Below are 25,810 nucleotides of genomic sequence, written 5' to 3' on the forward strand. Positions count from 1 at the left end.
GAACATTTTATACCCCGTAACAACTTAAATAACAAGACAAAATGTACGGAAGCAATATTAATTTGAAAATACACATAAGAATGTGTCTATGTATATGGATCTTGATAATAAGTTGATAGCGAATTTGAAGCGATGTGAGAAGTTTTTCTCCGGATAGGCTGCTTCCAGTAGCTGGAGGGCATAAAAGACCAAAGTTTTATCTTTATCTTGGCTGGTCATTGCATGTTATCGCTAAATTAGAAAATGGGTCTGCCTCAATGTAATGCTCATTTCAATAACGAGGACGGTATCCGCTCGATTGACAGAAACAACGAGGATGGTACCATGGTACATCGTCAGAGGTATCTTTTTTTCTACACACTGTCTTCGAAAAAATCGATCTAATTTTACTGTGATTCCAGTTTTCTTGAAATGAAAGTAGCGGCTAACACATAGAATGACTGCTCTTCATTTTCCTAGCAAAAATTTCCTCATATAATCCGAAATAATACCATCAATTGTGAAAAGATATACCATCGACTTAAATTATCTTCATTTTCGCAGCAAAAGAACGTTTTTTTTCACAGTTATTCAGATTATATTAGATAGATATTTGACATGGATATAGTTAAGGTATGATCTTACACATTCAATACTAAAACTTTTCAAATCTTCAGTTAAATACGGTATAATAACCTGTTAAATGTGTGAATTTCCTGTTCATCAACATGTACATAAATCACACGAGGGCAGTATCGCTCACAAGAGTAGGTACCCGAATAACCAGTGTGATAAATGCTTTAACAACGTACGAAATATAAAATAAGAAACAAAAATACCTGTGTCTGAATAAAATATCGCTTAATATACCGCCTGAAAAGGTTAAAAATGCACAAATTCGAATGAAAATAAATCTAGCCAAATTCCGTCTTTCAACAGATTCACACCAGAGTATGTTTGTAGAAAAAGTTTTCCAACAGAATGATAAGCATTCGAATTTTTGTAAAGATTATATTCAAATATATATTTCTCAAAACCAAATAGTCTACTGTTGTATCACTGTTATGCAATTTTGACCCGAATCACATTAAATAATAACGGTATAGAGAAGTAATTAGATATCGCTGTTTTCAAGAGATCAAATTATTTTATTTTCAAATAATGTCATTTTACCAACGATACACACATTAATTGCTATATAATGATATACGTTTTACCCTTTACGATTGTAACATAAGATATTCTTCTTCTGGTCCATTACGTACGAATAATTCCAAGGCCAAACAGTTGTAAACAACATTTCAAAAACATAATTATGATAAAAAGTCGTACTGACTTATGTACAAGGCCGTAAAGTTCCATTGATTATGCAACACTTTTTAAAACAGCCTGGTGAAAGTTGGCCAATGTAACTCTAGATTACCCCTGTAAACAGTTAAACTACTGAAAACCCTATCAATTGTAAGGCAATTAACTATCCTACCTAATGACAAGTTCTCCTTACCAATTTGATAAGGGTCATTTGAGAAAACATCAAAGATGTTGTTATTTTCTGGAAAAGAGTATGATATTGAGCCCTTTCATGATTCAACAGTTTACTAGTAAATGTAAGTGTGAAAATGTATGTGGATACTTATTTGGAATTAACATAAAGAGATCAAATTACTTTTTTTTCAAATAATGTCATTTTACCAACGATATGCACTAAATGCACAGTAAATGCACTGTTATAATATTGAGGGGAAAATTTGCAAGGTGGATTATCAAAACATGGCAACATAAAGACCTAGACCAAAGAATATCTCTACTGAAACTGAAACTGAAACTGAATAATTTGATTAAACGCCTATTTTTATACAATGATATACTCAATGGCGTTGTACATAATAATAATAATAGCTGTTATAACAATATTAATAATGACAATAATAATAATAACAGCCTTATTGTAACAAACAGTCATGATCGCACCCTCCATTTGAGGTCATTTTACCCCTATTGCGAATACCAGTGCTTAAAGCATCTACTACCCCTAACCCCAACGCCCGCTAACACCGTTCGGTATTTGTCTCTTAAATCTTCAGCTCCGAAACGTATGAGCCTTATTGTTACAAAAGACACTTTTGATAATAAAAAGTCACTTTAAGGTACTTTATAATAAATTCTAACATGACACACATTAATTGCTATATAATGATATACGTTTTACCCTTTACGATTGTAACATAAGATATTCTTCTTCTGGTCCATTACGTACGAATTATTCCAAGGCCAAACGGTTGTAATCAACATTTCAAAAACATAATTATGATAAAAAGTCGTACTGACTTATGTACAAGTCCGTAATGTTCCATTGATTATGCAACACTTTTTAAAACAGCCTGGTGAAAGTTGGCCAATGTAACTCTAGATTACCCATGTAAACAGTTAAACTACTGAGAACCCTATCAATTGTAAGGCAATTAACTATCCTACCTTATGACAAGCTCTCCTTACCAATTTGATAAGGGTCATTTGATAAAACATAAAAGATGTTGTTATTTTCTGGAAAAGAGTATGATATTGAGCCCATTCATGATTCAACAGTTAACTAGTAAATGTAAGTGTGAAAATGTATGTGGATGATTATTTGGAATTAACATAAACTCAGGATCTTTTTATGAATTTTAGGTTTTATTAAATGTTAATTATGGAAACTCAAACTAAAGAAAGTGTTATGGTAAAATTGACCCCTACATCAAAAAAGTTCAAATGTATTTTATGTGGAGAAATGAAAGAAAATAGAAAAGTAAGACAGCGCTTGTTTCATGGTGAAGAAAAAACAGACTTATGGAAGATAATTGAGCGACTTTTGGGTATTAATATTTCGGAAGATGACCACAGCGAAATTTGTTATAGAAATTGTGCTAAAAAGCTTTACGACACCGATAAATCGCTACGTATGACTAAAGAAACTTATGATAAATCCATAAACGAATTAATACAGAGCCACGGAGTTAAAAAATTCAAGCGGTTATCTATGGACAGTAGCCATAACACTAAACGCAAAGCACTTTTTTCTACAGAGGGAAGCAGCGAAATAGAAACAGCATCAACCAACACTGAGGTAATATAGATTCAACTTATAAAGATTCAACTTATAAAGTTGTTTTTTTATACAGTTTTCCCATGCCAAAAATTAACCTAAACTTATGCATTAGACCCTTAGCAGTATGTCACTGAAATGACTTCTGATATCACCCTTCGGCGATATATGACCATTTTGTGTTGATTCGCCTTAAAACCCAACTCAACCACTCACTCTGATATCACCTCTACTCCGCCCCTGCAGAACACATAGAGGATATCTTTAGTACAAGATAATATTTACAGATAGAGTGCAAAATGCACATCCTTTTATTTCATATTGTATCAAACATTTGCGACAGTTATAAAAAGTGGATCATGTGATAATTTAAAAGGTACAATTTCTTATAAATTAAATATGGAGCAGAGATAGCTGGCAACTATATATATATTTTTTATCTCGTTTGAACATATGTCTTAATAAGAACTAGAAATTTATAGATGAAATCCATTTTTTGTGGATACAGTTTTTTTTGTGAAAAAATATTTTTAAAAACCGTTCCTAATAGTTTAAATATGTAAAGTTACAAGATATTTTGTTATGAAGCCGGCTAAATATAAAGTTGGCAGTATGGATGCATTTGTTGTTGTTTTTTGTCAATTTAAAGGCTAAGTAACAAAATATCAAAGTAAGCTCACAGAAAAGATGCTTGCAAAGTAAGCAAACTTTATTTTTCCAAAATACAAATACTTGCTTCATTAGATCTGTATTAATGTTATATGAGCCGCGCTATGAGAAAACCAACATAATGCATTTGCGATCAAGATGCATCCGCGCAGTCTGGTCAGGATTCATACTGTTTGCCAACGCTTTCTCTAATTGCAATAGGGTTTGAAAGCTGGCCTTGATCATTGCTGGTCGCAAATGCACTATGTTGGTTTTCTCATGGTGCGGCTCAATTATGTAAGAATAACTTATTCTTATTCCTTTATAAAATCAAGGCAGAATCTATTATTTTTTGTTGAAAGTTAAATTAATAAAATGTTGTCATAAAAAACAGAGTGATATTTTTTTAATTGAAGGATGATGATGCTTATGGACAATGTCTGGGTGCTTCTACTAGAATAGAGTTTTCAGATCTAATAGAGGCACTACAAGATGGTGATTTAGACAGAAGCTTGGAATATTTACAGAAAAATGAGACATTATGTAATGGGATGACTGACATGTTATTTGAAAACTTGAAACTGGAAATACAAGGATTATGTTCAAAGGAAGGAAATAGCATTCTAAGGGACAGTGATAAAACCAGGTTTTTAGACTTTTCATTTTCAGAAATTGCGGATGAGTGGAAGGAAAGGGCTCCAACCTTTTACAAACTTTTGAAACATTCTTCCACAAATATTAGATCTGAGAAAAGAAATAAAGTAAAAAAGTCTGAGAATCTACTGTATGGTCAAATATCCGCTGGCAGTAAACTTTTGCATTTGTATAATATGAACATGAAAGCCATGCAAGTTATTAATGATATAGTGCTTCTTAAAGGTGGGATAAAAAAAGTCAGGTTTTGCCAGATTGCAAGCCATGAGTGATTATCACAGTTACAGGACAGCGCTTGAAATGACTGATAGTCTTGCTAACAAATTGGATGAGGAGTTACTTTCATGGCAAAACAGCAGTTATACTGACAGTGAAACTGAAATTCAATTTATGCACCAGCTTCAGTATCTGAAGGACACGATTGACCTCTGTGGGACTGGAGGTGCTGATACAACAGACCTGCAGCTTGAACTCATTTCTCTGGAAACTGAGCTACAAAATCACAGACAGAATATGCACCCAGGGTACTATTTTGTAGAGGACAATATTGACATAGTAACAAAAGTAAGACAAATGACAGTTACTAACAAAAACAAAGATAAGCATATGTATCAGCTGTGTGCATATTTAAACGGAATTAGTGGAAATGAATTTTATAATTCAAAACAGTTACAAGACCCTGCAACAGTTTTGTTTTCACAACTGGTACCAAGTCAAACAGAAAAGGACAAAATGTTTGATAATTTTGCATTCCTTGTAGCAAAAAAATGGTGCCAGTATTTACCATTCTTTGGACCATTCACGAGCACACTAGCTGAATTTATTGATCATCCCCATATGACAGAACCGAAACAACGAAGTGTTCGGGTAAAATAAATTATTTTCATCAACACTTTATCAATTCTACTTTTACTGAGTGAAAATTTCTATATCGTTGTAACTGTCATGTCTGTGTTATATATTAACTTTGATTCACCGTAACTGTCATTAATGAAACATACAATACAACAGCTGCTGTGAATAATATTTTATTGGAACGAAAATCAAAATTATATAAATGGCATTTTTGCAGGTCAATATGGGTGTCTTGAAGAAAAATGAAACAAAGAATGAAGATATGGCAGACATATGTTAGTTTATGCACAAATATGTTCCAGGCCATGATGAAAGAAGTACAAATATGTCCGGAAAGGTACTCAGTGGTGGCGACTACCTGACATTTGAAAGACATAAGGAGGCCCAAATGTCAGTTCGAGATGATGGAACACCTTCATTACGATTAGAAGGATTGGTTCCAAAAATGGAGGAATTCCACAACCAAACCGAACTTCTAAAGGTTGTTAAAGCTGCTTAAATAGTTACATTTTTGTTTAAAATTGCATGGTAGAAATGTTTGTGACTTTCTGCTTTAAAAAAAAAACATAACTATCAAAATATGTAAAAGTTAATAACCATTTTTGTATAAATTTTTAAGAACTTAGAAAGCCAAACCAAGAAAAAGTCTAAACTTAGTTTCTGATTTCTTTCAGGTTATGTGGCAGAGTTTGTATTCAACTATATCTTCACGTGATATAGGGACACTGTTTGCCCCCAGAAATATTACAAATGCAAGAAATGTATCTGCAGATCCATCAGGGAATTACTATGCGTCAGAGCTGATGGCAAACAAATTTACAGATGCATGCACTATTGCAGGAGCTATAGCCCATTTCCAAATGGACAATGTAGCAAGTAAACCAAAAGACAACATATATACAGGGGCATTGGGAGATTCGGTAGCCATGAAATCATATTTACTGAGTGAAGCTAAGTCATTTTTGCAAAATATGTTTGCATTGATATTAAGCCTCTTCCAAATTATGGACCCCTTTAAATGTCGGTATTGCGGAAAATCTTACAAACAGTCTGCAGGTCTAAGGAAACATGAAAACAAGGCACATGGACATCCTGAATATGACCAAACTCTACAAACAAATCAACTGAGAAGTCAGGAGAGTCATCATGATGAGGATATGATTTTAAACTACACTAAACTTAGCTTGACATTGGGCATGTTACGCTGTAATCACAATGATGCTCTGCACATGTCAGATGGCGATAGAATATGCTTGTTAATCAGTACTTGTTTCTTTTGTATAAATAAGCAACTGTCCAAAATATGCATATGGTTCTTAGAGACACAGTGTCAGGCAAAGATTTTGTTAACAGCCCGTATGGCGCATCGCCTTAAATGGAACCGCACAGTAAATCATAGGGGAAGAGCTGACTCCAATCATCCAAATGACCTTGACCAAGAACATTGTAATAAAGTCTTTAAGAATGAAGTCCACAGCTTCAGAGGAATATTCACTGATAAAACCATTTCTCGACTTACTAGAAGTGCCTTATGTACAGATCAGATTTTAAGACAAATTGATACACAAACAGAAATGAGGCGTCCTTCTGGCAGACGTTCCGACGTAGATCTTACGGAAGATATAAACATAATTGTGAATCAGCTTATACAAAATGAGGTCTTCAAAAATATTCCCGGAAGAAGACACGAGGCATTTCCTGTAGTTGAAGCGAATCCATTTTCTAGTTGAGATATGGAGCATATTCGCAACTGGATATCAAATTCACTTAGCGAGTTCTCAGGGAAACATTACTACTAAATATCAGAGTCTGATGACATGAGGATATTTGGTTTTGCGGCCAGATAGTTTTCAAAATCGGTGTCAGTGGAGAAGCTCACATCTGGGGATTCACTTGATCAATCGTTCTCTTGACTTGAAATAGTGTTTCTAATGTTTGTAAGAATATGTGAATCATTGAACGAACATACTTCAATACAGTTACAAGTCCCTGAACATAAACACTGGCATCTGCACATAGATGAGCATATGTCACAACAGTCATGTTTCGGGAGAAGTGGCTCAATTTCTTCCCAGAATGGTTTAAGTAGAAGTAGCCTCCTGCATGTTGTTGCTGATACATACTGTCTCATTTCTGTTGTTATATTTTGACTGGAAAGGCAACGTGTGTACCTGAGCAGTATTGCATTGCAGTTAGCTGTAGCATCCCGACCGGTTCGTCCGGTTTCTTGGAGGTAGTCATCAAGGTCATTTGCTGGACCATAATGAACTACTGTATGGACTCCCTTTATATCCAAATCCATGCTGAATGAAGTTGAACATTAAACAACTCTTATTTTACCATCTTCCTTCTGAAATGATGTACATATACACTTCTCGATATCTTCATTGGTGGTCAGATGGAACATGGCAAAAATTCTGTTCCAGTATCCATTTCTTGGGTCTTCTGAACTTTGAACATATTGTCTATCGCTTAGGCTTATCTGGAGATATTCAAATACTTCAGCAATCTGTTTGATTTGTCGAAAAGAACACAATCATTCTAGGGCAAGTTTGGCCGAGATCAGCAATAAGGTCATAAAGCCATTTGAAGTTTGCAGTGAGGTCCTTTTTGTGATTTCAACACTGTATTTGACATTTTTCTGTTATGGATTTACAACTAACTGAGTACACTTTGTCATGCATAGATCTTTCATGATAAGTTCTCTTGTTTGTTTTGTGGCAGTTGCTGTCAATGCTATTATGGGCACATTCTTCTGGACTAGTGATCGTACCTCTCCCAGCTGCCCGTACTGTGGTCTAAAAGCAGGTTTTTTCCTTTTTCTTGTCAGTCTTGCCACTGAAAATATATTAACCATCTTAAAAATCGAAATTCCAAAACAAAATTAATTCAAACCATAATTATAATGATATAAAATGAGAATTTCAAATAGTGTAAAACCTAAAATTTGTTGTGATTATTTTTTATTATTGAATGCATTAGTAGAAAACTATAGCAAAAGAAGCACTGTTTTATGAAGAACAATGTTTATAACATAGGTTGCAAGAATTGTGTAAATGAAATATGAGCGGTGCCATGAGGAAACCAACATAGTAGCTTTGCGACCAGCATGGTTATAGTGCCGCGCAGTCTGGTCAGGATCCATGCTGTTCGCTAACAGTTTCTCTAATTGCAATAGACTTTGTTGGTTTTCTCATGGCACGGCCCATATTATATCAAATGAAAAAGTAATAAGTGTGTGTATATATTTGCTTTGAAACCTATTATTACAAATTATTGTGTACTGCATCTTATCGTTAAGTGTTACATTTTCTGCACTTTAAACCAAAAAAATATTTAAAGTTGCCATAAATTTTTGAAATTATTCAGTAGTATTATATTTTATTGATAAAAAATCCCAAAACATTGCTAGTTTTTTATTTGGCTACACTCATTTTGAACGACCATCGTAAAAGGTTTATTCTGAAAAACTTACTGTAAAAGCACATTTTTTCGCTGGGTCGAAATTTCCCGAATTCGAAATTTTGAATATGGTCGCGGGGTTTAATATTTGCGAAATTGTTAAAATGGTATCCTACTTTAATTTGAATTAAACTAATTGTAAATATTTCCTCAATGATTAAATTTCATAAGATGTAGGGCCTCGAAAATTTAACCCTCGCGAAAAGTCCTGCTTTTACAGTAATATTTCTTACATTCATTCTGTATGTCTTTCATAGAATTTTATGCAGGGTACATTAAAATTGTATTTATTTCCTGTGTGTTATTATACACTGCTCGGAATTTGCCCGAAATATCGCTCTCTTTGAGCCAGGTAACCTCAAGGGCATGCGTCATTAATAGATAATTATAATTACATGCATCTCGCTCTGTGACATGATAATATATATATATATATTATATATAATAATATATGGAGGCACATTTTTTAAAATGAAAAATGATAAGAATTTCTGATAAGAATTTCATTTCAATTGCTAAAAGTAAGATATGTGACAGATATATACATATAAAATATAACAAATTTTAAACACCCGGACCTATATGTCACCTTTCATAAATTACTGGAACCACTCTCGAGTCCGCTCTTGCAAAAACAAGTACTAGTGTCATATGAGAAATCATGGTCGTGACCCCAGTGGGGCTCGAACCCACGTCTCCTGCATTGAGCGGCCGACAACTTATCCACTAGACCACCGCTCCCAACATTATTTCACTGATACACACACGCACTAACAGAATACAATAGTGAACAATGGCATTTCAAATTTAAAGTGCTTAAATAATTGTTAAGTTATTTCGTCATTCATATATATATTTGATGAAAGAATGTAATGATATCAGTTAAAGAAAGCAGGGTATATGTTTTTTATATGACTTTACGTATGATTTACACAAAATAATTAAGTAAACAGATCTTTTAACATGATATTTTGCTACATCCTGAAAACAGCTATGTAAGTTTGGTGAAGAGAATTACAATATATTCTAATTATTCTCCAGTTAAAGGTTTTAAAATGATATACTTTATGATGTACTTTAGGACGGATATTTACAAACTCAGTACAGAGTGTGCATTTTAAATAATGTACTACACAGCTTTAAGAAAGGTCCTTAAAACTCCGTGTGTCTTAAGTTACATTCCTGACCTATTACTCTCAATTCCTCTATTTCGCTTCCTTCTTTCCTATCACATCCTTTAAGATATCAATATATATAAAAGAGCAGATTAAAGTTTAAATCAACAGTTCAAATTATATATCCGAAAATGTGTTCCTTTCCAAGCCAAATTTTATTCTACAGTTTGACAAATTTATGTTTCATACGAAGAAACTGCAAGCAAAACATGTAATATAGATGATTTATTTTGTTACCATTAAAATCAAATTATGTATAGGGAGAGAGTTTCTAAAAAAACTGTAAGCTTCCTGTTCAATTCTTAAGTTGATACGTAAAATTGTAACAAATGCAATTATGTTGAATAAATATTGTTTAAACCAAATAATGTACAATTGATCATGCCACTCATTGATTACATTACCAGAATACTGAATTTATTTACAACCTCTTCTTAGAATACAAAATGATAAACAAGGCAACATAAACAAGAATAGTCAAATGCATTGCAGAATTTTGTTAACTGTGTTAATACTACAGAATAAATAAACCTTATGTATAAAAACAAGGTAACAGAAAATCTACTTAAATAGCAAAAAATTATATCTTGTCACTTTTCAATAATTTTAAAATAATCTTTCAATCTCAAAAGTATTTATATATAAAAACGTTTTGGCCGTGTGTTTTTTGTTTTGTTTTTTTTTTTGTTGTTTTTTTGTATAAAGTCTAATCTTTTTCATTTCGCTGATTGTGGTTATTGATACATACACAGAATGAAAGGCAGCCTGTACAAATAATGTGATAACATAAGATAAGATTAATTAGTATAGTTGCAGTGGTGCTGACTTTATAATCAGGCGAATTGCTAGCAATCCTATGCCCTCAGTAAGAACCTAATTAACACCTTTGTGTGAGAAGGGAAGAAATGTTGTAGTATTTTTGCTTTCTCTGGGCATAGTCCATGGATGGTATATAGGTTACTGAATTTCCTTTGACTTTTTATACAGGTGTTTTAGTCTCTAATTCACGTGTTGCATTTTGATATGAATTGGAGGGTGTTAAATGTACACAGTTTTATTACAAGATTATCAGCTTTATAAAGTATGTGTATATATACTTTAAAAATGTACATTTATATGGTATATACATTGGAAAATGTAGAAAATATTTAGATAAACAAATAATGGAAATTTATGTCCAATGTCATTTAGTAAAACCACTTTTTTGGGGAAAGGGTCTGTCGTGGGCGCGGGGGTGCAATCTCCATGCTAATAATCCGCTGTATAAATTCATTACTTGTATTTGCTACCCTTCTGAACCAGTAAATTTTGAAATAGGGTTTGACATTTTATGTGATTTCTGTCATGTAGTTTGTTATATATTGCTCTACATTTTTGATATTTTATTCATTTATATCTTGACTTATAACGTGTTCACTCTGACTTGTCAATATGTATTAAATATTAATATTGTGTGCTATACATTTATTTATATGAATTACTTTTGGAGTTATTTTTTGCAATTTTTCCAAAAACGCTTTTTCTGACTTCTTTTTAGAAGAGACTTTTCATTTGATCGATAAAAGAACCAAATTATTATTATGCTCATTGATGCCTTTTGTAACCAGTTAAACTACACTAAATATGCTTACATAAAGCAGAAAATATGCATTTTGTATCTCTTAGTGGAGATAGGAGTTACATAAATCTGTCTTTATATGAATTTTAAATTTGTAAGAGAGTAATAGGAAAAATTGTTCGTTTGTGTATATTATGAGAATGTGATTGATCAATTAATCCCAAGAAGAATTTATTATTTGTTTATGGAAACATTAATATTCTATTTTTTACAACACTTTTGTATATCTTTTATGAGATTTTTGCAAATAAAATTAACTATAAGGGGTACTGATTTGACTGCAACAGTATATATGTGTATACTGTATCATGTAAGTTTGTTTTTGTTAAAATAGTTAACAAAATAATTCTTACGATTATACTTTGTAAAACTTATTTGCTTAAATCATTAAATTGTTTTAATTTACTGCTGTTATTTTATACTGTACTGGTTACTACAGACTTAAATTAAAATGTTCTTTGATGTTTCTTTCTGACTATACTTTTTTCAATTATTCATTCAATTTAGCTAAACTATGCCTGGAAAAATCATGACAAAATGATACAAGTAATTTCATTCAAGTCTTGTACTTACTACTTCTTTATGCAATGTGCTTCAACCACGAAGATTGCTTTCAGGGCCCTGTTCTTTGACAGATTAATTAGCAAAGATCTGTGTTCACCAAGCAATGATTCTGGACTTGCAAAAATTATATCGGCTTTGCCTTTCATGTAACTCTGTTATATTGTATTTCACTTCACTGTTTCCTTCGTATATATCCTGTAAATACACTGCCTTTACCCCCCTTTTTTGAAGATTCTCTAATTGGCTTTTCATAAGAGCCACAATAGGTGACACAACAATAATGGTACTTTGTGTACTGTCATTATGAAAAAAATCAAATGCAAATGGGACAATTTCAAAAGTTAAGCTTTTAGCACTGCCAGTTGGTGAACAGAATAAAACATCATTTCCTTTTAAATATTCTTTTACAACACGCTCTTGGTTTGGTCTTATTTGTTCATATTTTAAAAGCTTTAGACTTTTAAGTAAAGCTTCATCCATTTCTCCATTAAAAGTATAGTTTTATAATTATCCAATTCTTGAAAAATATCACAGATCCTCTGATAAATATGAATTCCTTTTGTATGAAAGCACATTCCTGTTGTCTGATAAGCCAATACAAGCTGGGGGCAGGCCATAAATCAGTAAATTAGCTGCGGCTCATTAAATGATGGTTAGCACATGAAACCTTAGATAACATGTCACAGTAATAGTCCTGTTCAATAAGGTTGTTACTTCTCTTGCGTGAGTTGTCGTTATTGATAAAAACTACTTCCGGTGAGCAAAAAAAGATCAGAAAATGATGACGAACAAAGGAATCGATGAACCGTGTGACTTTGACAAACAATCAGTGCGTGAATTGAGGGTTTATTTAAGAGATAGAGGTGCACATGTGTCAGGAAATAGCCCGGATTTAATAAAACGTGCTAAAGGACTTGTTAATTAGGTACGAGGCCACTTCGTGAAATGCAAACCGAGGACGATCAGCGCTACAAACAACGACAATCAAACAATCAGACAATCTTGGTGAAAAAATACCGGAGCCCAAGACTTTAAAAGGTGTATGGGACAACGATTTGTCTCGTTTCCATTTTTTCAGAACGCAGGATTTGTATAATTACCTGATTTTGAATAATGCAAGAACTTTTGACTCTGAAAACATGAATGCTAAAAGGCAGTTGAAAGCGAAAGTATTCTACGAAGATGGTCATCTGCACACAGTCAGATATCACAAAATCACAGATAACTGTTCCCATTACTATGTCAAAGCAAATGTTATGCCATCGCTGCCAAATGATTCAAAGAAGAAAAAGGATTTGAGCAGCTTCTTCATCCTAAAATGGAACTTACCTACATACTGACCAAGAAGAGCTTTTCCGCCTCTTAAGTAGTTAAAATATTTCGCCGAACAAAATATGACGTATTATTTTCCGTATATTTTTTACAACTAGCTGACTTTTTTCGTGAATTTGAGAGAATTCTTAAAATATTTTTAACTTTTAAAAAACAAAACCCAACAATTGTCAGATTGGAGTAATTTCAATATCATTGAGATGGCATAATGGCTGAAGGGAATTAGCTCATGATCAGTACATAAGCTTTCCCGTTTCGACTGTCAAATAATGGCCTGAAAAGGAGTATAAATTCAGCGATTTTTTTTGGTCACTTTTTGAAAAGGTCCGGTACCGACTGAATTGATCGCGGCATATATATAAAGAAGGAAAACAATCGCTGAAATTAACGTTTCGCTATGAAATAAAACTGTGTTTCCCCTCCTGCTACCTACCAGTCAAAATGCTACGGTCAAACTGTTCTGGCCAGCAAGACTAAATCCTACAGGTTGTAAACGGCAAATTAAATGTTTAATAGAGGTTCAATGTTCAAAGGTTTTGACTGGTTTGATATATAACTACACTCGGATAAGTAACTTAAGGACAGTACGTCTTTAGTTCAAAGTGATAATTGTGGCTGTTCAAATGAGGTTCAAACTATCATGAAATTGAACACTGGTAAATGACTGCTTTAACCAGGTTCACTTTAGGGAACAAAGGTCTTCCTGCATATTAATAATTTTAATCATTTTCAACAATTTCTTTGCTGAAGGGAGTAAACAATTGTTATTTAATGCTTTTCAATGGAGTACATCAATGAAATAAAATCAATATTTTCACTGTTACAAAGTACTGAAAATATTTTAATTTTTCAATGGTACACTAAATTTAAGAATACGAATTTTAAGCGATATTCTATGTAAAAAATACTTCAATATACAAATACAAACATGAACATAAAGATATATACACTCCCTCATAATAAAAAGTAACAGAAACATGGAAACTTCATAACATCGTTTGACAAAGTAATCGTGATTTCACAACATTGTGATGTCGTGACACAATGCACAGAACATTGCACGGGTAAATAGATAAAGAATTTAATTAAGACCATTGACATTATTATACAATAAAAAGAAAATTTGTTTGTTTCAGTATAAGATATGTAAATATTTCACTTGTGGACACCATAATTTACATACTCTGTGGCTGCCCACTCGTAGAAATATTACATATGGTGTCCCAATCTGTGAAATATATTTCAATCTTAAACTAAAACAATCAAGTATCCTCTCTGTAAGTCTGTAATAGTTTTAAGATATTTAAGAGGAAATCAACACTCGCTTCACTTTTTGACAATGTTTGGCATTTGTTTCAACTTCTTTAAAAATGGTCTTTCACAATATCAGCTATACATGTATTTAAAGAAAGTTTGTTGTCATTCTGTGATCTGTAACTTTACTATTTATATTAGATTATTCTTTTAGATCAAGTAGCAGTGTCTGTATATTTAAAAAAAAAGTTCAAAAAGAATAAAATCAGTAAGGCTTAGAATTTCGTTTCAGATCCTGCATAAACTAGGATATCAGGACACTCATGATTTCAATTATTTAATAATGTAATCAAAGTAACAGAATTTCTCACATAATTGATAATGCAAGATCAGACCAGATGACATGCTGTTTACATTTTTATCAATTATTATATAAACATGATAAATATTCAATTTCTGTCAACAGATTGTAATCAGCAAATTCAGTTAATCATGTTTGCTCCCCAATATTTTGGATGTATGCTGATCTTATCTTTTGGCACTGAAGAGTTCACAAGGGGAGTAATAAATCAGGGGAGATAACAACCCTTATTGAACAGGACTACAGCAGCTGATAATCACTAAAAGAAATTAATGGGAATTTGTCTCACAAATTTGTGAGACACTGTAAGCCAACTTTCACCAGGCTACACTTTTCAGCATGGGGGTAAAGTAACAGCATATGACCCGAATGACGTATTACTCTGAAAATTTAGTACTGTAAAATGCGATTATTTGCGTTGTTAGAATCGAAATAAAAACATGTTACTCCTGATTTAATTATTACACATCCTACCTCCTGTCCATATTTTATTAACTGATAAAATATAGGAACAGATTTATTATTTCTTAAGCATCAAAGTGTTTACAATATTATATACTGAGGTTATGCATTTACGCGACTGGGAGTAAATGCATGCATATTCCGAATAACATTTTAAAAATAATACAGCTAGTAGGGAAACGTAGATCTATTTCAGTAAATGATAATTATTTTACGGATGCTGGACATATCTGGGCATCAAATGTTTGAGAAATGCATGGGGAAGAATGCACTTAAGCGGTCCCCGGATACGCATGCGCAGCAAGCTGGAGTATTGGGCAAACGGGAGTGTGGGGGCAGCGGCCCCCAAACATATTCATTTAAAAATAAAGTTTCCCCTAATGAATTTTAATTTTTGTAGGACCTTTTTAAACTACTAATATTATATGGACCGCTAAAGTGCATGTGCTCAAATGCTTGTAACATTAATTTGGCAAGTAACTGTATAAGATACAAAGTATACAATCTGACTAAAGTACATCTCCTATTACGCTACGCATAGGATCTGACAACGAGCTGTTGATAGCCTCGTTCTGACGACCCTTCTGCTAGCCAATCAAGAGCTAACTTACAACGTTCTGCAAGCTTCAAAAAGCCTTGGTTTTTGATATCTACAATTTTTATGTCGAAATATGTCAGATAGCCTGTTAGCTCAGTCGGTAGGGCACTTGCTTTTTAAGCGAGGGGTACCGGGTTCGAGCCCTGGATTGACTGCACATTTTTCTTACTCTTTGACATTCGAACAAGTTGTCTGACTGGTTTAAATAAAAATACATTTGTGAAAATATAAATAGCAATACTGGAAATCAAAATATACAGAAGACGTATGTGAATGGGTCGTTTTCAGATCTTCGTTTAGAAGATCAAGTACTTAAGTCAGATTGCAAAGTACGTATTTTATGAATTCTACATTGTTCAGTTCAATTCTGTCTGAGTGCCAAATTCAACGGATTCATATAAAAAAATGTTCTTTGCTAAGTTTTTTATGATTTTTCTTTTATTCACAGTAAGTAATATGCATTCTTTATTTCTCCGTATAACATTAGACCATTACAGTAGAGTAAAGGATATAAATATATAATAATATAGATTTTAAAGGCTCATAATGCTTTTGTACGCTCGTATAAAATGTGGCTGCCACATTTTACCGTAATGAACATAAAATACATTAATTTCTTGTTAAATCCTATTTCCGATAAATGCTTTCTTTAACATTTGTCGATTGAATATACAAGAATGTTTCGTGTGACTGTTATTAAGGAACGTGGCATTCCCTTTGTATATTCGTCCTTATTCAACTTTCCCCTCCCTTCGGGTTCCTTCCCCCTTCACCCCCCTCGCCCCCACCCCGGCCCAATTTTGCCCCTTACCATTTCCATCCCCTCCATCTATATTTAGCATAAATTAATATGTACTTGTTGGATGTTTGAAGCAACCCGTCTGAAATATTTTTCCATTACAGCTTCTTTTTGTTGTGGGCCTACTATGCAAATGCGTGGCTCTGTGGCTGTGTTTTTGGTGCTCTGTGCTTTCGAGAAATCTACCCTTACCTATTATCTTTCATTAAATCTATTGTTTTTATTACCTCCTTTTATGGCTTTAACTATAACAGTTCACGTGCCATATTAAAGGTAGTGCTTTTCTAAACATATCTAACCATGTAATTACGCATACCATCTCTTTGGAAAGCTTTAAAACAAAAATTAAAGCATTATGGACTTTTGACAGAAATACCTCGCGTATTTTACGTATTTAAAGTCAGTCGGCTAGGCCTAAGGCGGATTTTTTTTTTCATGTATTGCTATGGGGCGTGCAGTTTCAGAAGCCACGCAGTGTGTTATTTTTTTGCGCTGAATTAAATGACAAATTGGCTATTTAGGAAAATATTGTATTTAGCAAGTATGAGAATCAAAGTCATGGTAAATGAAAAGAGTTCTTGTTAAAACATTATGTAAATTAAACTGTAGTTGTGTGTGTAAATTATGTATTTTGACCTTATACCTTATATAATACTATTAAATGTGTTTTTATAGAATAAAAAGCCACTCTGCTCATTTCTGAAATGCATAAAATATATGTTCTGTTATGTTCTTTTCTGTTAAATTGATCCTGTAGTAAAATTGTTGCTAAACGTGTTTTCTGAATGACCCTTTAACAAATCCTCGATGGCACACAGCTAGCTAGGCTTACTGTATCATTATAGAAACAAATAATAACTAGAAAATGCTTTTGTAAAAAAGCGCATGTCTCCCCCAATGCAAAGTCCTATAGGCAAGAAGTCAATAGGGGTCAGGAGCGAAAGTCAAAGAGACACTGATGGTTGGCTGCAATAGGGATCATCTACATGGCATGTTCAGTCATCCCGCTAAATTTCAACACTCGTGGCCTAGTGGTTCTCAAGTCACTGTTCAGGCTCCTGTGACCTTGACCTTTGATCAAGTGACCTCAAAATAAATAGGGGTCATCTACTGTGCATGTCCAATCATCCTATTAAGTTTCAACATTGTAGGTCAAGTGGTTCTCAAGTTATTTCCAAAAAATGATTTTACATGAACAGGCCACTGTGACCTTGACCTTTAATAGACTGACCCCAAAATCAATAGGGGTCATCTACTCTGCATGTTCAATCATCCTATGAAGTTTCAACATTCTGGGTCAAGTGGTTCTCTAGTTATTGATCGGAAATGGTTTTCAATGTTCAGGCCCCTGTGACCTTGACCTTTGACGGAGTGACCCCAAAAACAATAAGGGTCATTTACTTTGCATGAACAATCATCCTATGAAGTTTCAACATTCTGGGTCGAGAGGTTCTCAAGTTATTGATTGGAAATGGTTTTCCATGTTCAGGCCCCTGTGGCCTTGACCTTTAACAGAGTGACCCTAAAATCGTTAGGATTCATCTACTCTGCATGACCAATCATCCTACGAAGTTTCATCATTCTGGGTCAAGTGGTTCTCAAGTTACTGACCGGAAATGGTTTTCAATGTTCGGGCCCCTGTGACCTTGACCTTTCACAGAGTGACCCCAAAATCGTTAGGGGTCATCTACTCTTTATGACCAATCATCCTATTAAGTTTCAATATTCTGGGTCAAGTGGTTCTCAAGTTACTGACCGGAAATTGTTTTCAATGTTCAGGCCCCTGTGACCTTGACCTTTAATGGAGTGACCCCAAAATCGATAGGGGTCATCTACTTTGCATGTACAATCATCCTATGAAGTTTCAACACTCTGGGTCAAGTGGTCTCTAGTTATTGATCAGAAATTGTTTTCAATGTTCAAGCCCCGGTGACCTTGACCTTTGACGGAGTGATCCCATAATCAATAAGGGTCATCTACTCTTTATGACCAATCATCCTATCAAGTTTCAACATTCTGGGTCAGGTGGTTCTCTAGTTATTGATTGGAAATGGTTTTCCATGTTCAGGCCCCTGTGACCTTGACCTTTGACAAAGTGATCCCAAAATCAATAGGGGTCATCTACTTTCATGACCAATCATCCTATGAAGTTTCAACATTCTGGGTCAAGTGGTTCTCTAGTTATTGATCGGAAATGGTTTTCAGTGTTCAGGCCCCTGTGACCTTGACCTTTGATGGAGTGACCCCAAAAACAATAGAGGTCGTCTACTCCAGCAGCCCTACAATCCTATGAAGTTTGAAGGTTCTAGGTCAATGGTTCTCCAGTTATTGCTCGGAAATGAAGTGTGACGTACGGACGGACGGACGGAAGGACGGAAGGACGGACGGACAGGGCAAAAACAATATGTCTCCTGGGGGAGACATAATTACTCAGTTTAATAGTTATTATTTTAAATTCTAACACGACCAGCAAATAACCTACATATATGTAGAGATATACATGTAGAGCAAAATCTATCTCAGGTTATTCTGCAATAACTCACGCGCGTGCAATGACGTCATCCGATCCAGGTGCGTAGCACGGTCGTAAAAAGTAGTTACCATTTTTCTAACACTGTTAATTGATACTAGTATGTCGTGTTAGAATCGAAATAACAAGTTCCCAAGTGTGATTTATCGTAGAATAACCCGAGTTTTTCGTTCTTATGCGAAACAATATATCACTCAGGCCTACGGCCTTCGTGATATATTCTTACGCATAAGAACTCAAAACACGGGTTTTCTACGATAAACCACACTTGGGAACTTATTATTTTTTAAATAAACGAAGAAAAATACATATTCTAGCATTTAACTGCTGTTATTGTCACTTTTCGGAGGTGTTTTAACAGGAGAGAAAACGTGTGTTAACAGAGAAATTCACGCGCTCGCGTGCTGTTATAACACCTTTTTATATGTGCGCGTTCCGTGGCAAAGCGTAAACGTATTTAGGCCCCAAAACGAATAATTCAAAAGGAACTGACGTCAACGTGAAAAAGCAACGTAGACTTTACAGCGCATTTCATGGTAATTTAATGACGTGGAAGGACAATATATTCATTTACCTGGTTTTTACGCGTTTTATGCTAGAATAGCGTTAGCGCGTGTTCTTTTCGTGTTATAATATCTTCAGAATCCCTCGGGAATCGTTGGTACCAACCAATCGCTCGGGATTCTGCAGATGTTATAACACGAGAAAACATGCGTTATCCCTACAATCATACTAACATCTGCAAATGGCACCTGACAGCAGATATCGAACGGATATTTTTGGTAAACATGCACGTTAGATACTTTATGCGTTGTACCATCTTTTTCTATTGGATCAGTATATTCCTGTAGTTAATCAAGCTGCTTCAAGAACCTTAATACTAGTCTGGGAATCCAGTCTGGCAATTCCTTTTTCTTTTCAATTTGAAAATTGACAATATCAGAAACTCATTGAATGCCAATTAAAACTAATTAGCGCAAATTTAGTGGGATCTTTAATTCATAGACATTAGATATGATTTCCTCTGACAAAGCACAAACTATCAACGGCTTCCCAGGCTACCTCAATACATACCGTAAGAAGTAACATATAGGACCTAAATAATAACAAGAAGTATCTTTTAAAAAGTGTTTTCTGTGCAAGGTAGATGGAAAATAAGTAATTTCGGAAGCGAAATTTGGGGATATGGTAACACGGATGTTCTCGAAAAGGTGCAACTCAAGTACTACAAATACATCTTTAACTTCAAAAAATCCACACCATCTTATATGATTTATGGTGAGACTGGGGTGCATTGATATACATAACAGAGTTATTACGTATTGGGCAAGAATTATTGATAACATTAATAGCAGCGATAACACTAAACTCGCTTCTAAAGTTTACACAGTACTATCAGAGCTACAATCATAAAATAAAATAAAGTGCCTATGGCTTGGAAACGTTAAACAATATCTTTGTGAGGCAGGTTTTTCGGGGGTGTGGTGTAGTCAAAGTTTTAGTAGTAGCAGATGGCTTAAGACAGCAACATATCAAAAATTAAAAGATATTTTTATTCAGACCTGGCAGGCTGAAATAAACCAAACGTCTAGCATAAATATTTACAAATATATAAAGACCTATTTTAAACGTACTATATCAATTGACAAGTTGCCCTTAAATCGGTGTAAAGAAATAATATCTTTTCTAACGAGAAACCATTTACTTCCTATTGAAAGAGGTCGGTGGCAAAATATACCCGTTAACGAACGTGTATGTACAAACTGCAGAGAATCACTATCTGTTTTTGTGCCCAATATTTGAAAACTACAGAGTTAAATACATAGAGACATAAAAGAATACGTCCAAGTATGTTCAAATTTGTCAATTTAGTATCAAGCGAAAATGTAATTTCACTTAAAAAGCTAAGCTTATTTTGTGAGAAAATGATTGATTATTTTAGAACAAATTAATAAATGACACAATATTTGAAAACACTATACTTAAGCTCTGCAAAACTCACACACACGGCATATAGATCCCTCGGTAGCACCGAGAACAAGGCAAACAAGTCATACCTTGAATAATTCACAATAATATTGATAATGGATTTGGAAAGAAAGATTATAGCTTACGTGCTTTATTGACATTTAATACTAATAATTAAAATATCTGTGTTAGGTTCTCAGATTGCAAAAGTCACATGAATTAATAGGTCATTGTTGGTCTGAAAACGAGCTGATATCGGCATTTACAATATTTAATCAATTACACCTTTTATGTTAAACTTTCCGAAAGAAATTCGATAATTTTCGTCTTTAGATTAGATCGATACCATATACGTTATTGCTTTAATTTCATGCTACCCTTTAAAGCGGCTATTTTAAAAGCCGGAAGCGCTCTTGCCGAAGGCGAAATGATATTGTAAAATGCTTATTATCCATTTTCAGCTAGAATCATCAATACTCACATAATTATTAACTGCCGAACTAACACATGACCTTAGCTCACATTAAAGTCGCGCTATATTTTCGCTGCAGAATGAGTGCATATTTCTGGATGCAAATCTAATAATCTTTTTATTACATACATATACTACGCATATAATTATCATATAACTAAAATTAATTTGTTCTTTAGCTTGAGTAACAAGAGTGCCAGAATGTCACAATATACGCCCGTCACACCAAATTTCTTTACTCTAGCACCTGTATTTGCAAATGGAATTTTAATTTTGTGGTTGTTTAGTAATCATTGTAAGTCTTTTGTTTTTCTAAGTCCACCAAAAAACTCCTTACCAGGTAGAGATACCTTAAAATACACCTAAAATTGGAAAGTAACATCCATCTTGTACCACAGAAAAGTGCTCTTGGTTTTTCCCTACGGTCAATTATAAAAAAAATTACAATATAAGTTATTTATAGTAACAACTAAGGGAAGTTAATCTTAAAAAAAAAAAAAAATCCCCCCAAAAATTGTAAGTCCACACAAAAATCTTTACCAGGTAGAGATTGGTCAAAATACACCTCAAAATTGGATGTAGCATGCATGTTGTACTACAGAAAAGTGGTCTCGATTTTTCCCTACGACTAGTAATGAAAAAGTTACAATATAAGCTATTTACAGTAAAACAAAGGGAAGTAATTCTAAAGAAGGGAACTGCGCATGACACTTCGTCTCATGATAGTGTATAATTGTGTCAAATTACATCAAAATCCCTCCATGCATGAAGAAGAAATGCTTCGGACAAAGTCATTCTTGTATCTGACCTTTGGCCTCTATGTGTGACCTTGACCTTAGACCTAGAGACCTGGTTCTTGCGCATGACACTCCGTCTCATGGTGTTGAACATTTGTGCCAAGTTATATCAAACTCCCTTTATGCATGAAGAAGAAATGCTCCGGACAAGGTTTTCATTCTTGTATCCTTTGACATTTCAAGTGACCTTGACCTTAGACCTAGGGACCTGGTTCTTGCGCATGACACTCCGCCTTGTGGTGGTGAACATTTGTGCCAAGTTATATCAAAATCCCTCTATGCATGAAGAAGAAATGCTCCGGACAATGTTTTCATTCTTGTATCCTTTGACCTCTAAGTGTGACCTTGACCTTAGGCCTAGGGACCTGGTTCTTGCGCATGACACTCCGTCTCATGATGATGAACAATTGTGCCAACTTTCATCAAAATCCCTCCATGCATGAAGAAGATATGCTCCGGACAATGTCATTCTTGAATTTGACCTTTGACCTCTAAGTGTGACCTTGACTTTAAACCTAGGGACCTGATTCTTGCGCATGACACTCCGTCTCATGATGGTGAACAACTGTGCCAAGTTTCATCAAAATCCTTCCATGCATGTAGAAGATATGCCCCGGACAAAGTCTGTGGACGTCGCCCGCCCACCCGCCCGCCAGGGGCGTTCCCATAATACGTCCCGTTTTTCAAACGGGCGTATAAAAATGAAAATATCATCATTAAAAAATTTTAAAACGCAGCAACACGCATGAAACGTACATCAAAACTGACGTCAGGCACCCGACTTCAATATAGAAATGAATACATGTAATTATTATCGATTCGTAATTATCAGTTATACGGTACCTGTTGTTTTGGTAAATACGGTATTGGTTGATTGGGCTGAGCGGGAAATTATTCATGTTTTACACGTGTTATATGCCATGGTATATAAGATTGTGCAGTCGTGTACTCGCCACTTGATGCTTAAAATATTGACAGCTAACGTGTACACTATGAGTGACAACGAAAGTAGAGACGTCGTAGAACCCAGAGAACCGAGAAAATCTAGGGAACGCAGAGAACTGAGACAAGAAGTCGTTTCAGACTTAGAATCCATTATCGACAAGAAATTTAGACAACTGAAGGGAGATTTTGTAGCAGATTCGGAGTGGCACACGGAAAAAGGTTAGAGTTGACAATTCTATTTCACTGAAGAATTTATCAAATAAAAAACAATTTCTCTTCAATTTTGACATTATTGATTTGTTGGATTCTATCAGCAAGGCTGTAGATTTGAGAGATTCTGATAAGGCACGAGAGTTCATTTCTGAGGCAAGGAATAAACTTAAACATAGGAATATGTTGATCAGGATCGCTGACAGCTCTTTGGCCGGCTGGGCGACTATGAGAGAATATGAAACCTACGATATGGCTAGTGATTCCGACGACGAGAGTTCGCAGAGCTGAAGACAGAGCTAAGGCTAAGCTTGGCGGGAAGATTTATTGAACGTGGATAGTTCATCTGCTGGAAATGTGGAAACTCCCAATACTTCGCCAACGGCTGTGGCAATGACATTCTCAAACCACAGGGATTAGGGGGAACACGCCGCATGCGACCCACCGCAACTCGCACCAAAACTTCAATGCCTGACAAACAACCCAGAGCACCAGTTTTTCGACGAACATGATAAGTATTGGCTTTTCTCAGGTTCTTTTTCAGGAACATTAGACTCAAACTTTCAAACTTTATTCTGTGAACAGGCAGAAAGTGTAGTTAACATTTCAGAAGATTATGTTAAAGGCAGACTGAAAAATGCAGTACAATTTTGGCAAAATACCATTCAGTCTGAAAATGACGTGCTAAAAGTTATACAAGAGGGTTATGTAATTCCCTTTCATAATCGAACCTCCTACATACATTATGAAAAACAATAAATTAGCTATAGATAATACAGAATTTGTGGACTCTGCAGTGACAGAATTATTGCAAAAGCAATGTGTGTATGAAGTACCTTTTGTACCGCATAATGTTAACCCACTGTCCGTTGCCATCAACTCATCTGGTAAAAAACGCCTCATTTTAGATTTGAGTATTCTTAATTCGTATGTCAAGAGAGAAAGGGTAAAGTTTGAAGACTAAAAATACTAAATTCCTGGAGGTTATATGTACAAATTCGATTTGTCCAGCGGCTACCATCATTTTTCCATCAACCCAAGACACCATATTTAGGTTTCGCCTGGTATCTCAATGGAAAGTTGAGATATTTTTTATTTTCTGTTCTACCTTTCGGTTTATCTTCAGCACCTTGGCTGTTCACCAATGTTTGAGACCTTTTATTAAGTACTGGAGATCCTCCGGTTTAAGGGTAGTAATTTTTCTGGATGTTGGGTGGGGTAGGTATTAATTCGCGCCTGTTTTAGGCAATGTGTGCGTCCTACAGACAAAGCCCTTTTACCAAATAATAGAGAAAGGATTTTGTTGTCGACATCTCTGGATGTCTAGATTGTTTAAATTTCTGGAATAGCACCTTTTCCAAACCAGTCAGTAAGTCGCTTTTTCGTGATCAATTACCTGCTGTGTTTGTTTATTCGGATGCTTCGGCTGTTGCCGGGGCTGCTTATACTGAGCACCGTGTTTGGTCGGATTATGAAAAACAACAAATCTCTACTTATAGCGAATTGTTGGCCATTCAGTTTTCCTTAACAAGCTTTAAGGCTAAGTTATCGGGAAAGAGGGTTATGTGGCATACAGACAGTAAACGTTGCGTAAGCATTGTTGAAAGGGGAAGTTCGAAAACTCCTCTGAAAGCCCTTGCAGTAGATATTTTTTCTGTCTGTGCAAACTATTGCATTTCATTAGAACTTCAATGGATCAGCAGGGATCTAAATAAGTAAGCTGATCAAATCAGTAGGTTTATAGACTATGATGATTACGGGGTTACTTCAGAGTTCTTCTAGTATATTGATAGCTTGTCCTCATAACATTGACCGTTTTGCCAACGTGTATAACTCAAAGTTAAAACGTTTTAATTCAATGTTTTGGACCCCAGGGAAAGAGGCAGTAGATGCTTTTTCTGTGAGTTGAGTTGATCACAACAATTGGTTAGTGCCTCCTGTTTATCTTATTCTGCGAACTCTGAACTATTTGTTAAGTTGCCAAGCTGTTGGTACTTTAGTGGCACCATACTGACCATCTAGTGCTTTTTCCCCCATGATTT

General features: G+C 34.7%; 2 protein-coding genes across 4 annotated transcripts in view; one reads left to right on the forward strand and one right to left on the reverse strand.

The window, feature by feature from the left end:
- Positions 1 to 1,071, reverse strand: part of LOC123552110 (probable serine racemase) — a 40,384-nt gene extending 39,313 nt beyond the window's left edge. For 2 of the 3 annotated variants that reach the window (XM_053541654.1, XM_045341497.2), the window contains exon 1: positions 819 to 1,067. The gene's annotated coding sequence lies outside the window, so the exon portion shown is untranslated. Of the gene's footprint in view, positions 1 to 818 lie in introns of all 3 variants that reach the window. The other variant, XM_045341500.2, reaches the window with a different exon arrangement.
- Positions 1,072 to 5,546: 4,475 nt separating this feature from the next.
- On the forward strand, positions 5,547 to 8,061 carry LOC123553490 (uncharacterized). The gene is made up of 2 exons (XM_045343190.2): positions 5,547 to 5,702; positions 5,896 to 8,061. Exons 1-2 carry the CDS (start codon positions 5,547 to 5,549, stop codon positions 6,949 to 6,951), a joined length of 1,212 nt encoding a protein of 403 aa, XP_045199125.2. The 3' UTR covers positions 6,952 to 8,061.
- The last annotated feature ends 17,749 nt before the right edge of the window (positions 8,062 to 25,810 follow it).

The sequence above is a fragment of the Mercenaria mercenaria genome, chromosome 4, assembly GCF_021730395.1.
Source record: "Mercenaria mercenaria strain notata chromosome 4, MADL_Memer_1, whole genome shotgun sequence".
Lineage (NCBI taxonomy): Eukaryota > Metazoa > Mollusca > Bivalvia > Venerida > Veneridae > Mercenaria > Mercenaria mercenaria.